We start from the raw sequence: 15,707 nt of genomic DNA, 5'->3' as shown, positions 1-15,707 counted from the left end.
CTAATATTAAGAAAAACTTGAAAAAAGCAAGCCAAACACATTTCCAAAACCATATTATTTTAATGATTGTATTGGTTTGAAATAAATCATGCTCAGTATTACACAAGTATTTGTGTCTCTGTGAAGTAGTGATAGAGGACATAAGCAACATTTGGAACAGAAATAGTAGAACATTATTGAGTCAGAAAATAGAAAATCTTGTCATTTGTGACAACATGGATGAACCTGGAGGACATTATGTTAAGGAAACTAAGCCAGACACAGAAAAACAAATACCACCTGATCTCACTTTTATTTGGAATCTAAAAAAGTTGATGTAAAAGAAATGGAGATTAGAGTGGTCGTTACCAGGGTCAGAGGTAGCTGGAGAGAGTGTTGCTGGTGAAATATTGGCTAAAGAATACTAAATTTCAGTTGGAGAAGAGAAGTAAGTTAGATGAAGTGAGTACATGATTACTATAGTTAATAATATACTATATTCTTTAAAAAATAAAATTAAAAAATAACCCATCAAAAGAGACCAAGAGATGCTGAAAATGATTATTTTTATAGAGTATTTCAGGTTAGGAATGGAGAATGAACAAAAGTAGAAAAACAAAAACTGATTTCTACTCAATATATGTGCAGCACCCAGTGAGAGACTGAAGACGATATAGTGAGTTTGAGAAGATTAGAAAATAGATCTGTATGTAAAGACAAAAATAAAAATGGCTAAAGGGTGGCACATACTGGGTTTCAGTGATAATAAATAGGGAACCTCTTTTTGGTAGCGCTATAAGAAATAATATAATTAAATACATCTTTTAGGGGAAATACTGTGTTATTTCCTGGCTTTTAGAGAAATCGTTCTGTCAAAACTATTCAGAGTAGAAAGAAAACTGTAGACCAGGGCAAGAAAACACTACTTAGAGACAAGGACAGGGAGATCTCAAGAGTGAGGACCATGGAGTAAAAGAAAATAAAGTCAGCCTTTCTTTATCACTGGAGGGACACAGATAGGGAGACAGACTTGTGCGTGATGTGAATGAAAACCTATTCCCTTAGTTTGCTGATATTTTCTTACAATATCTATGGCTGATTCACATGACACCAAAAACACCACAAAAATCAGGAAAAAAAATGTGAATAGGTATTTAAGAATTTTAATCATCAAGTATACATGTGTTAAAGTATATAAACTACCAGATGATAGAACAAGCTTTTCAAAGAGAGGATAAAATGGAGAATATTTTGGTCTTACTAATTCATAGCTTTATCTAAAATTAAAAACTTGTTTAAAATGCCTAACTTGTATTATATATACAATCAAAGTTAGAATGGAAGACTCAATAAATTATAATAAAAGGTAACTTCTGAAAAGGATATAAGATGTGTTGCATTTGATTTTTGCTGTTTACTTAAAAAGAGAAATATAAACATTATGTGTATATTTTGGTAAAAGAGACTGTGTATCTCATTTAAAAATCTGACTTATTAGTAAACATTAAAAGAGAAAAAGTATCACCTGTGGTTATCAAAATTACTAATTTATTGCAAATTTAAACATCTTCTCTGAGTTTGAAAGAGTGCAGTGTGCTTACAGGTGCCATTTGGTCACATCTCCAGCTCTCAATTATTACCTTGTTTTCTGGATCCTTTGTCCTCAGATCTTTGTCATCTGGCTTCATCTGGACTAGTGATCCCTGGAAGCCATGCCTCTTTTATGTGACTCTGAAACCACTGGTCATAGCTAATGATTCAGAGGTGGCCACCCAAACAAAACGAATCAACTAGTTTCTCCCTCTGGAACTGTAATATAGAGGCAACTAATAAGTCTTTCTGTGTAGCTGGAACTAGGTTGTAAGTAAATTCAGGGGATATGCTGTGGCCACATACAACTATGTGGAGAGGCAGCAGAGTGTCTTTTGAGCAAGACAGGCAGAGAAAGGTGTGTGTGTTTGTGTGCGTGCATTTATGTGAGAGAAAGAGTGAGAAAATGAGATTTGTGTTGGCTTGAGCATCACGTTTCAGGAATATTTACACAGCTTAGATAATATTCACAAGAGAGTCCCTAGGTGGATGGAGAGATTTTAAACCATACCATGTCAGGACTGAGAATATGTAACCACAACAAGGAGAATAGGGAATAGGACAGGACCCTGAAATGTCTGAAAATTTGAAAATGTCCTTGAGCAAAAGAGAATAAAACCTTTTATTCTTTAAGGTGGTGGGTTGGTAGAGATTCCCGGACGGCAGTTTTGGACTCAGTGTACTAAAGTACTTTACGATAATGTTCTCTGAAAACTCAAAAAAAAAAAAAAAAGTTGCTAGAATTGTGGCACATTCTCCATCTCTAATATAAGCAGATAGTCACTAGAAAGAAATAGCTTTCTGTAGAGTGATTAAGTTGAGAGTGTTTTTATAGCTATAATTTGGGATGAAAGAGGTGTGAAATGATGGCCCTTTGAAATTCCTTGTAACACAAAATGTTATGCTAAAATATTTCAATATTGGAGCTATCTATTACAGGTGTCACTTGAGCCATGAATTTTTTAGAATTAAAGTTTCAGTTTAGTACCAAATAGAGCCCTAGAGTAGCAGATATAGATTGAGTAAGTCTCAGTTGGTGTTGAGAAGTGGTGCAGAGGCAAGTCAGGAATCACCTCCCTAGGAGGATAACTTAGTAAGTCTGTGAAGCAGAAATCTATAGCTAGCTAAAGCACTAGAGCAGTGAGCATGTGACGACATAAGCTTATAAGGAAGGCAGAAGAAATGAGATATAGAAGACAAAAAATCTACTTTACCTTTCTGCCTGATAGTGTTCTTTGGCAGGAAAATATTCAGAATTCTCTACCTTTTCCATATTTTACAATTTGTTTTTTGTTCTGTTCCCTAGATTGCCTCTAGATGTCAGAATCGGGGATTTTTTTTGGAAGAAACATATAGATAGATACCTACTCCCACACATACATTATCTATCTATCTATCTATCTATCTAAATATATATACTCATTGTTTTTAATAAAACATACTTTATTATTTAATTTTTGTTAAGTCTTTTACGACCATCTTTTACAAATAAAAATAGGAATTTTAAATTAAAATATATTAAAAATTATTACATTGTCATTTTAATTATAACTTACTTTTCAGTAGGAAATATAATTTTATTGTGCTTCACTCAGTGCTTGTTGAAAATTTGAGTGTTTGGGATAGCATGTAGGTCCTTCCTTCCTTCCTTCCTTCATTCCTTCCTTCTCAGTAGAGATAGTATAGTAACTCTTTATAGTTTGAGCATATAGACACTAAAACACAATTTCACTACCCCTCTATACATTAGTTATCTATCATAATATGATGTCATAGTTTGGTGTGGGTTTTATAAAAGTGTCTTGCACATTGTAAGCCTACAATATATGTAGGTTTATATTATATTATATTATATTATATTATATTATATTATATTACAAACACTCTGTGGAAAATATCAGAAATAATAATGGAAGCCCAGATTTTATATGTCCATATATGGAACAAGTCTGATAAATGAAACCAGTTTGAGACAGTGATGGAAGCTGTCACTTAGAATCCACTTCAAGCACATTAAAAGCATCACCCAAGAAGCATAAATCATTTAAAAACCAAAGTGACTGTATTCTATAACTTGTTCTCACTATATTTTGATTTATCAACCAAAGTCCAAAATGATTCCAAAAAACAGACAGACTTTCTTTCTAATTCTTGAAATTGGGACTGGTACATCAGTCTCAAGACTAATTAATCTGGCTGCCCCATTAAGTCCTGCTGGGTGAAAGAGCAGCTTGTTGTTGTACAGAATTTTGTGGTCAGAGAATGAACATAGGAGTGTGGAGTGGTGTCAGTGGTTATTGCCATGACCTAACATTTGTTAAGTAATTATTTTACAGGCATTGTTTTAAGCACTTTGTTTACATTATGTCATCTTAATATGAGCACAAATCTATTAGTTAGTTCTACCATTGTGCCCTTTTTTTGGATGAAGAAATTGAGTATGAGATGGTGTGTCACTTGCCCAAATATCCAGAGCTAGTCTTTTGGCGCTAGATTGGAAGTTTTAAATTAGTTTAGGTACTGGTAAGACTCAAACAGGTTTCTATTTTTTTGTACACTAGCCTTTATCTAATATCTGATCTGTTTGAGGTGATAGCTTGAGTTAAAAAAAAAAAAATCAAGGCACAGAAAGATAATATGATGTGTTATAAATAAATAAATATAAATAATATGATGAGTTATAAATCAATAAATCCTAAATCCTTAAGAGAAATGCAAATTTAGGGAAAGATCACTCCTTTAAAAAGGGATACAGGATCCTTATGTACTATTGAGCTTGAGACACAATGAGTATATATGCATATGCATGCATTTTTTAATTACCTTCATTAAATGAGAGAGGCCTTAAGTTAGAAAAAGTTTCTTTTCCCTGTTTTTACAAAAGGTCTCAGGCCTTACAAAGGATGTATAAAGCACAATACTTTAGAATTAATTAATTAAGAGCATCAGAAGGGAACAGTAATTTTATCCTATCAGCAAGTCTATGGTGACTTTTTCTAACCAGCATGTTCACATCCCAGTATGCTGTTAGTGGAATTATCTTTTCAACTTGAATTATATATCGCTTTACTTTAACACATCATGTAGCTCACAGATGATTCAAACAGTGGGATATTTATAAAGCATAATAGTAAGGTAATTTTAAAAAATTCCACTTGCTTTTAGTATTTGCATGGAAGAAAAAGACTTTTATTACCAGAATCTTTAGACACATCCTGTATGCTTAACTGTGACTTTATGGAATTCTAGTTGTCTGTGTCCTAAATGTATACAGCAAAGCCTCCTTTTATAATGTACACAGAAAATAATGGAACTGTATTATTTTCTCTCTTATGCTCTGTTTTCTACTAAACTAGAGAAGAAATGAAATCTCTTCAGGAGGCCCTGCAAAATCAACTTAAAGAGACATCGGAGAAAGCAGAAAAACACCAGGCTACTGTAAGTGTGTTTCTACTTTGTGCCCTTTGCTTTAGGGCTGGGAGATTGTTACTTTCTTTTTCCAAAATCACTATGGAACAAACACACCTATAAAAATAAAAGTGAAAAGACAATAAAAGAAGCATCAGTCAATGTCATCAGAATAGTACTTGGTCAGCATTCATTTCTGGAAAAGGTTAATGTTTTATTTCATTATTAGGGGATCATCTCATTCCCAGCCTACTTTTAAGAATGAGAAATTGAAGGACAGAATGGGGTAAAGGTTCTGGTGTCAGGGCCTCATCAGTGGCTCTCAGATCGTGGGTTGTCACTGACTGGGAAGTAAATTAAGCTAAGTGATGGTTAAGTCGCACCCCACATCCACTGAATAAGGATCTCTCAGGAGCAGGGCCAAGGCGTCTGCCTATTTAATCCATCCCATGGGTTATTCTAATGCACTCCAAAATTGATGAATCAAACTCCTCTCATGACAGCGAGAACTGTGAGAAATAAACTGTGAAACAAACTTTCTCACCCGAAATGATGTTCCCTTGACCCCACCGTTTCAGCTCTTACTATGAATATTTACTATAGGCAGGAGGGATGGTGTTCCTGAGAGCCGTGTTGAAAACTGGGTTTCTACTGTATTCCCCAAAGCCACCTTATGCATCATGTATAGGGATTGGACCTTATATCTTGTTTTCAGGATCTGAGTCTGTTTTAAAATATAGTGTGTTAATTGAACGTATGAGGTATGGTAAAGTCAACAGATCAGGAAAAGACTACCACTGAAAACATAGCTTCTTTCTCACAGTTCTAGCTGTAGACCACAGAGGGGCCACACGAGAAGGTACCCAGGCTGTTCATGAGGTAGAGGGAGAGGAGGAAACTGCGGGTAAGAGGTTTATTGTGGTTTCCGGGGCAATGAACAAGTGAGGCAGGATAAGTAGGGTTGGGATGGATAAGTGGGCTTGGGATTGGCCAGTTTGAGTGATTTTTGGCTGACTCTGGGGCATAGCAGCTGTCCTGACTTATGACCTATCCCTAAGGTGATTAGGGCAAATCCACAGTGGCCTGGGATAATAAAAGGGGGGAAATTACTAGTGTTGTTTTTTGATTGGTTGTTGTATTTGAAAAGTGTGTCTCTGGGAGGAGGACTTCCTTCTGACACGGTGGAGCAGCAATGGGAGACTCCCAGAGCTAAGGCAGGGTGGCTCAAGCATATGATTGGATTGTTCTGAACAAGGCTGATCCAGCACATCCTTGAAGAACAAATGTTAAAGCATCAAGTTTACAGACGCTAAAACCGTGGTGAAGCCTGAATCTCCATTTAGGTCAATTACCTGGAATCCTAGGCTCTCTAAACACAGTCAGCCTGCCTTTCTTTTACAAAACTTCCTTTAACAACCTTGATTGAAATGTGGAGTTTTGCTTCTGAAACTCAGGCCAGTCTGTCATCTGCAACACCGGACTTCAGGAACAGCCTTTCTAATAATGATTGCTGACTTCTCAAAGTACAGAACTGTTTCATGTTAAGGATTCACTGTTATCTGTTCTGTTCACCTGTTAGAACGGGCATGTTGGTTCATTGTTATGCCATGGCAACTCTCACTGCTCACCTGAAATGTGGTCTGAAGTCTGGCTCACTGGATACCAAATGTTACATAAAAGAATAGACATATTTTTATCATCAGCTTGTTGATTCCTCCCCCCAACACCTGACCTAGCTTACTGAATGGTCCTAATTGCAATCACATATCTGCCATGACTAATCATATTTAATCTGGGTTTCTTCATAGCCTAATGACAAACAATGGTAGAGAAGAATAGAAGTGCTCACACAGACTATTTTCTCTGGTTCTCATAATAAAACTACATTGTTTTTTTTTCTTTACTGAAAAATGGTAGCTCAAATAAGGTGTTTCTAGCTTGCATTTGCACAGCTGTAAGGCAGAGGATCTAAGGCATGAACTCATAATTATTTCAGTAGATTATGCAAACTGTCTGAGATCCAAAAAGAAGAGAGTTACAACTTTTGAAAGAGCACAAACCAAAGTTAGAATATCTAAGTATGAAAAATGTCATGGGCAAATAACGTAGACTGAGTCACCTTTGCCTTCATCTCAGCACGCTGGCTGTGCGTTCCTTATGGCTGAAAATTGAATCTTGAGGGAAGGTTTCTGTTTTCCCCCAAAAGTCTTCACTAAACCAGAAACTTCCTAAAGAAGCTGAAAATTGAATCTTGAGGGAAGGTTTCTGTTTTCCCCCAAAAGTCTTCACTAAACCAGAAACTTCCTAAAGAAACTCGTAACTTAGTATGTGCTTCAGAGTAGGAGTGTTTGGGGTTTACATTTCCAGTAGGCCATTTACTAGTTCTGTAAATTTACTAGCTCATTACCAGACTTGATCAAGCTTTTGAACTTGTGCAAGTTTCCTCATTATCACATTTAAGGGGTTATTCACATTAAATTAATGCACATAATCTCTCTAAAATTATATCTGGCATGTAGTAGATAGTAGACATTAAACTAAAGTCATTCCCCTTCCTTCTGTGCTTCCCATTTTAATTTCATCTTCATCGCTTAGCTGAGTGAATATAAGCAAGTCATTTGATTTATCTGAGGCTTTTTCATTTTAAAAAGTATGACAGTGGTACTTATATGACAGGTTATTTGGTGATTATATGAGATGATGCATACACTATTGAGCAGAAGATATAATCAATTGTGAGCAACCTCTAAATTGTATGATATCATCATCATCATCATTATTAGTATTTTTTCTTTCTAACCATTTAAAACCTTTGTTATATGATAATATCATGGTAAGAATTATCAGAGATTACATAAGAATGCATACCTAGTAAAAGGAATATTAAATAAATCTATTCCATTGTTCATAATTTAAGATATTCTATTTCCTCACTCTGTTTACATTACTATTCAAAATAGTTTTGTTTTGCAATTTCTGGATACTGCCACATGGATTTTCAATGGCTATTCTTAAAAGCTGGCATGGAAATGTTTGATAGTGACCTCAGGTTCCCAGAGACTTACAAATGGTGTCTTTATGGGAATCAGACATATTACCTGTGTATCAGTGATCAGGGGTAACACAGTGATATTTTTCCATTATTAAAAACTACTAGATGGTGAGGTTTCTCACCAATGGCTTGCATTTTCTTAATTGCAGACTATTTCTTTTTTATTAACTGTTCTTGTTAATTACTTTTTTTTTTTCCATAGGTCATTAGGGTACAGATGGTATTTGGTTACATGAGCAAATTCTTTAGTGGTGATTTGTGAGATTTTGGTGCACCCATCACCCGAGAAGTATACACTGCACCCTATTTGTAGTCTTTTATCCCTTGCCCCCGACTCACCGTTTCCCCCAAGTCCCCAAAGTCCATTGTATCATTCTTATGCCTTTGCGTCCTCATAGCTTAGCTCCCACATACCAGTGAGAACATACAATGTTTGGTTTTCCATTCCTGAGTTACTTCACTTAGAATAATAGTCTGCAATCTCATCCAGGTCAATGGAAATGCTGTTAATTCATTCCTTTTTATGGATGAGTAGTATTCCATTATATACATATATATATATTCATATATATATATATGAATTAACTATATATATATCTCTCTCACCATTTTTTTATCCACTTGTTGATTGATGGGCATTTGGGTTGGTTCCACAATTTTGCAATTGTGAATTGTGCACTATAAACATGAGTGTACAAGTATCTTTTTCATATAATGACTTATTTTCCTCTGGGTACATACCCAGTAGTGGGATTGATGGATCAAATGATAGTTCTACTTTTATTTATTTAAGGAATCACCACATTCTTTTCTACAGTGGCTGTACTAGCTTACATTCCCACCAACAGTGTGGAAGTGTTCCCTGATCACTGCGTTTATGCCAACATCTACTGTTTATTGATTTTTTTTATTATCGCCATTCTTGCAGGAGTAAGGTGGTATCATATTTTGATTTTGATTTACATTTCCCTGACTATTAATGCTATTGAGTGTTTTTTCATATGTTTGTTTGCAATTTGTATATCTTCTTTTGAGAATTGTCTATTCATGTTCTTAGCCCACTTTTTGATGGGATTCTTTTTAACTGATTTGTTTGAGTTTGTTGTACATTCTGGATATTAGTCCTTTGTCAGATGTATAGATTATGAAGATTTTCTTCCAATCTGTGAGTTGTCTGTTTCCTCTGCCGACTGTTTCTTTTGCTGTGCAAAAGCTCTTTAGTCTAATTAAGTCCCAACTATTTATCTTTGTTTTTATTGCATTTGCTTTTGGGTTCTTTGTCAAGAGAGACTTGCCTAAGCCAATGTCAGGAAGGGTTTTTCCAATGTTATCCACTAGAATTTTTATAGTTTCAGGTCTTAGATTTAAGTCCTAATCTATCTTGAGTAGATTTTTGTATAAGGTGAGAGATGAAGATGGTTTCATTATCCTATATGTGGCTAGCCAATTATTCCAGCACCATTTGTTGAAAAGTGTGTCCTTTCCCCACTTTATATTTTTGTTTGCTTTGCCAAAGATCAGTTGGCTGTAAGTATTTGGGTTTATTTCTGGGTTCACTATTATGTTCCACTGGTCTATATGCCTATTTTTATACCAGTGCTATGCTATTTTGGTGACTATAGCCTTATAGTTTGCAATCAGATAGTGTGATACCTCCAGATTTGTTCTCTTTGCTCAGTCTTGCTTTGGCTATGTAGGCTCTTTTTTGTTTCAATATAAATTTTAGAATTGTTTTTTCTAGTTCTGTGAAGAATGATGGTGGTATTTTGATGGGGATTGTGTTGAATTTGTAGATTGCTTTTGGCAGCATGGTCATTTTCACAATATTGCTTCTACCCATTCATGAACATGAGATGTGTTTCTGTTTGTGTCATCTGTGATTTCTTTCAACAATGTTTTGTAGTTTTTCTTGTAGAAGTCCTTTGCCTCCTTGGTTAGGTGTATTCCTAAGTATGTTACTTTTTTGCAGCTATTGTAGAAGGGGTTGAATCCTTGATTTGATTCTTCACTTGGTCGCTGTTGGTGTATAGAAGAGCTACTAATTTGTGTACAGTAATCTTCTATCCAGAAACTTTACTGAATTATTTTATCAGTTCTAGGAGCTTTTCAGAGGAGTTTTCAGGGTTTTCGAGGTAAATGATAATATCATCAGCAAACAATGACAGTTTGACTTCCTCTTTACCAATTTGGATGCCATTTATTTCTTTCTCTTGTCTGATTGCTCTAGCTAGGACTTCCAGCACTATGTTGAAGAGGAGTGGTGAAAGTGGGCATCCTTTTCTTGTTCCAGTTCTCAGAGGGAATGCTTTCAACTTTTCCCCATTTAGTATTATGTTAGCTGTGGGTTTGTCATAGATAGTTTTTATTACATTGAGGTATGTGCCTTGTATGCTAATTTTGCTGAGAGCTTTAATCATAAAGGGATGCTGGGTTTTGGCAAATGCTTGTTCTGCATCTGTTGAGATGATCATGTGATTTTTGTTTTTAATTCTGTTTATGTGGTGCATCCCATTTATTGACTTGTGTATGTTAAAACATCCCTGCATCCCTGATATAAAACCCACTTGATCATGGTAGATTATCTTTTTGATATGTTGGGTTTGGTTATTTCACATTTTGTTAAGGAGGTTAGTGTCTATGTTCATGAAGGATATTGGTCTGTAGTTTTCTTTTTGGTTATGTTCTTACCTGGTTTTGGTGTTAGGGTGATGCTGAATTCATAGAATAAATTAGGGAGGGTTCCCTCTTTTTCCATCTTGTGGAATAGTGCCAAAAGAATTGTTACCAATTCTTCTTTCAATGTCTGGTGGAATTCTGCTGTGAATCTATCTGGTCCTAGACTTTTTTTGCTAGTAATTTTTTAATTACCGTTTCAATCTCCCTGCTTGTTATTGGTCTGTTTGGGGTTTCTAGTTCTTCTTGATTTCAGTTAGGAGGGTTGTATTTTTCCAGGAATTTATCCATCTCTTCTAGGTTTTCTAGTTTATGTGCATAAAGGTATTCATAGTAGACTTGAGTCATCTTTTTGTATTTCAGTGGTGTCAGTTGTAATATCTCCTGTTTCATTTCTTGGTGAGGTTGTTTGGATTTTCTCTCTTCTTTTCTTGGTTAATCTTGCTAATATTCTATCAATTTTATTTATCTTTTCGAAGAATCAGCTTTTTGTTTCATTTAACTTTTGTATTGGTTGTTTTTTGTTTCAGTTTCACTTAGTCCTGCTCTGATCTTGGTTATTTCCTTTCTTCTTCTGGGTTTGGGTTTGGTTTGTTTTTGTTTCTCTAGTTCGTTGAGGTGTGACCTTAGAGTGTCAGTTTGTGCTCTTTCAGCCATTCTGATGTAGGCATTTAGGGCTATGAACTTTCCTCATAGCACCACCTTTGCCGTATCCCAGAGGTTTTGATAGGTTGTGTCATTATTGTCATTCAGTGTGAAGATTTTTTAAATTTCCATCTTGATTTCATTTTTGACCTAATGCTCCTTTGGGAGCAGGTTATTTAATTTCCATGTATTTGCATGGTTTTGAAGGTTTCTTATGGAGTTGATTTCCAGTTTTTTTTTTTTTTTTCCATTGTAGTCTGAGAGAGTGTTTGATATAATTTCAAATTGTTTAAACTTGTTGAGACTCATTTTATGGCCTATCATATGGTCTATCTTAGAGAAAGTTACATGTGCTGTTGAATAGAATGTATATTCTGTGGTTGTTGGATGAAATGTTCTGTATATATCTGTTAAGTCCATTTGTGTCAATGTATAGTTTAAATTCATTGTTTCTTTGTTGACGTTCTGTCTTGACTTTTTAGTACTGTCAGTGGAGTATTGAAGTCCCCCACTATTATTATGTTGTTGTCTATCTCATTTGTTAGGTCTATCAGTAATTATTTTAAAAATTTGAGAACTCCAGTGTTAGGTGTATATATATTTAGGATTGTGATATTTTCTTGTTGGACAAGGCCTTCTACCATTATATAATATCCCACTTTGTCTCTATTAACCACTGTTGCTTTAAAGTTTGTTTTGTCTGATATAAGAATAGCTACCCCTGCTTGCTTTTGGTGTCTATTTGAATGAAATACCTCTTTCTACCACTTTACTTTAAGTTTATGTGAGTTCTTATGTGTTAGGTGAGTCTCCTGAAAGCAGCAGATAGTTGGTTGACAAGTTTTTCGTTCTTGTTGTTTGTTTCGTTTTGAGATGGAGTCTTGCTCTGTCACTAAGGCTGGAGTGCACTGGCACAATCTTGACTCACTGCAACCTCCACCTCCTGAGTTCAAGCGATTTTCCTATCTCAGCCTCCTGAGTAGCTGGGATTACAGGCACATGTCACCACACCCGGCTAATTTTTGCATTTTTAATAGAGACGGGATTTCACCATGTTGGCCAGGATGGTCTTGAACTCCTGCCCTCAGGTGATCCACCCGCCTTGACCTCCCAAAGTGCTGGGATTACAGGCATGAGCCACTGCGCCCGGCCAGTTCTTATCCATTCTGCAGTTCTGTATCTTTTAAGTGGAGCATTTAGACCCTTTACAATCAATGTTCATACTGAGATGCGAGGTACCATTTCATTCATTGTGCTATTATGTACTTGGTGTTTTTTGTTTTATGTTTTTGGTTTTTAATTTGTATTTTTGTTTTATAGGTCCTCTGTGATTTATACTTTAAAGAGATTCTGTTTTGATCGTTTTCAGGATTTGTTTCAAGATTTAACATTCCTTTTAATAGTTCTTATAGTGGTGGCTTGGTAGTGGCGAATTCACTCAGCATTTGTTTGTCCAAAAAAGACTGTATCTTTCCTTCATACATGATGCTTAGTTTTACTGGATACAAAATTCTTAGCTGATAATTGTTTTGTTTGAGGAGGCTGAAGATAGGGCCCCAATCCTTCTAGCTTGTGGGTTTCTTCTGAGAAACGTGCTGTTAAAATAATAGGTTTTCCTTTATAGGATTCCTGGTGCTTTTGTCTCACAAAAGCAAAGTTAAGATTCTTTGCTTCATCTTAACTTTAGATAACCTGATTACAATGTGTGTAGTCGATGATCTTTTTGTGATGAATTTCCCACGTGTTCTTTGTGCTTCTTGTATTTGGATGTCTAGGTCTTTAGCAAGGCTGGGGAAGTTTTCTTCAATTATTCCTCCAAATATGTTTTCCAAACTTTTAGATTTATCTTCTTTCACAGGAACACTGATTATTCTTAGGTTTGGTTGTTAGCATAATCCCTGACTTCTTGGAGGCTTGGTTCATATTTTCTTATTTTTTTATTTTCTTTGACTTTGTTGGATTGAGTTAATTGGAAGACCTTTCCTTCGAACTGCGGATTTCTTTCCTTTACGTGTTCAATTCTATTGTGAGACTTTCCAGAACATTTGCATTTCTATAAGTGTGTCCAATGTTTCCTGAAGTTTTGATTGTTTCTTCTTTATGCTATCTATTTCTTGAATATTTCTCCCTTCACTTCTTGTATCGCTTTTTGAATTTCCTCGCATTGGGCTCTGCCTTTCTCTGGTGCCTTCTTGATTAGCTTAATAACTAACCGCCTGAATTCTTTTTCAGGTAAATCAGGGATGTCTTCTTGGATCCTGGTGAGCTAGTGTGATTTTTTGGGGGCGTTAAAGAGCTTTGCTTTGTCATATTACTAGTGTTGGCTTTCTGGTTCCTTCTCATTTGGTAGACTCTGTCAGAGGGAAGGTCTAGGGTTGAAAGTTATTGTTCAGATTCTTTTGTTCCATGGGGTGTTCCCTTGATGTGGTACTCTTCTTGTTTTCCTATGGATGTGGCTTCCTATGAGCCTAGCTGCAGTTATTGTTATCTCTCTTCTGGGTCTAGCCACCCAGCAAGTCTACCCAGCTCCAGTCCGCTACTGGGGGTTGACGGTGCAGAGTCCTGTGATATAAGCCATCTATGGGTCTCCCAGCTGTGGATACCAGCACCTGTTCTGGTGGAGGGGGCAGTTGGGGGTGAAATGCACTCTGTGAGGGTTCTTAGCTCTGGTGGTTTCATGTTCCATTTTTGTACTGGTTAGCCTCCTGCCAGGACTTGGCGCTTTCCAGAGAGCATCAGCTGTGGTAGTGCCGAGAGGAACCAGCGGTGAGCAGGGCCCTAAAACTCCCAAGAGTATATGCCCTTTGTCTTCTGCTACCATGCTACCAGGGTGGATAGGGAAGGACCCTCAGGTTGCTTCAGGGCTAGGCTTGTCTGAGCTCACATTCTCCTTGGGTGGGTCTTGTTGTGGCTGCTGTCGGATATGGGGATGTGGTTCCCAGGTCCCTGGAGTTGTGTACCTAGGAGGAATATGACTGCCTTGGCTGAGTCATGCAGGTTTTCGGGGAAGTGGGAAAAAGCCAGTAGTCACAGGCCTTGCCCAGCTTCCACGCAATCTGTAGGGCTGGTCTCACTCCCACCATGTCCCCTCTAACAGCCCTAAGTCTATTTCCAGGTGGTAGGCTAGCAGGGTTTGAGAAATTACCCCAGGCTACCCACCTTCCAGCTTCGAAAAAAAAAAAAAAAAGGTTTGGTTCTTCCCCTGCCTGTGAAGTCTGCAAGCTGGATTTGCACCTTTCCCTGTGTTCTGGCCAGGAGGCTTCTCACCGGATTCTAATTATTACAGAGTTCAACTGGAGACTTCCTACTTCCTGTGGTGTTTTCCGCTGACATCCCTCCTGAAGGTTCCCTGTGATGCCAGGCAGGAATGGCCTGCTTGGGAACCAAGTGAGCTCTCAGGGCCTTTCACACTGCTTCCTCTATCCCTGTATTTTACTCAGCAATCTAAATTGACTCAGCTCCAGGTAAGGTTGGAAACCTTTCCTGAAAACTGCTCCTTCAGTTTCCCCAGTCGGGGGTGTGTGTTCAGTAGCCGAGGGTCTCCCTTTCCCACTTCAGCAATTTGGGTACTCACAGTATTTGGGGTGTCTCCCAGGTTATGCAGGAGCACTTTGCTTCCTTCAGAGGGTGTGTCTATTCTTGTTAACTTCCTATTTTTTTTTTTTTTTTTTTTTTGAGACAGAGTCTTGCTCTGTTGCCAGGCTGGAGTGCAGTGGCACCATCTCAGCTCCCTGCAACCTCCACCTCCCAGGTTCAAGCAATTCTCCTTCCTCAGCCTCCCTAGTAACCTGGGACTACTGGTGTGCGCCACCATGCCCAGCTAATTTTGTATTTTTAGAAGAGACGGGGTTTCACCATGTTGGCTAGGATGGTCGTGATCTCTTGACCTTGTGATCCGCACCCCTTGGACTCCCAAAGTGCTGGGATTATAGGCATGAGCCACCGCACCCGGCCAACTTCTAAAAACAATTTAAAAATCGCCTGTCAGTATATATTTATATATGTAGGTATCTATCAATATACACACATACACACACATAAGGGAATATTTGTGTATGTTTTTAGGTGAGGAAAATGAGAGAGGAAAAGAATAATAATATATCAGGAGTCTTCTTTTCCCATTATACTTTTTAGAAAATTAAAACATTTAAAAAATTACATATAATTTGTAACCCTTCAATTAGAAATGGAAATCTTGATATAAATAGTTGATATGAAGTAATACCAGAGGGCACATCTCACTCCTTTCCTGAAGTGAACAAATGTACATAGCCATACCCCCTTTGGATGATGTAGTTAGAAAATGTATGTATTACTATAGAAACAGCTTACAGTAGAGTCCAAAACTTCCAACTGACCA

The 15,707-nt window shown here is 36.9% G+C and overlaps 1 protein-coding gene across 3 annotated transcripts in view; it reads left to right on the top strand.

The window, feature by feature from the left end:
- Window positions 1-15,707, top strand: part of LUZP2 (leucine zipper protein 2) — a 578,438-nt gene that overhangs the window by 246,867 nt on the left and 315,864 nt on the right. For all 3 annotated transcript variants that reach the window (XM_005578372.5, XM_045371619.3, XM_005578370.5), the window contains exon 4: window positions 4,926-5,007. In XM_005578372.5, the coding sequence (XP_005578429.2) occupies window positions 4,933-5,007 (75 nt within the window). In that variant the 5' untranslated portion in view covers window positions 4,926-4,932. The remainder of the gene's footprint in view (window positions 1-4,925; window positions 5,008-15,707) is intronic.

The sequence above is a fragment of the Macaca fascicularis genome, chromosome 14, assembly GCF_037993035.2.
Source record: "Macaca fascicularis isolate 582-1 chromosome 14, T2T-MFA8v1.1".
Taxonomy (NCBI): domain Eukaryota; kingdom Metazoa; phylum Chordata; class Mammalia; order Primates; family Cercopithecidae; genus Macaca; species Macaca fascicularis.
This window is presented reverse-complemented; position numbering and strand designations above follow the sequence as displayed.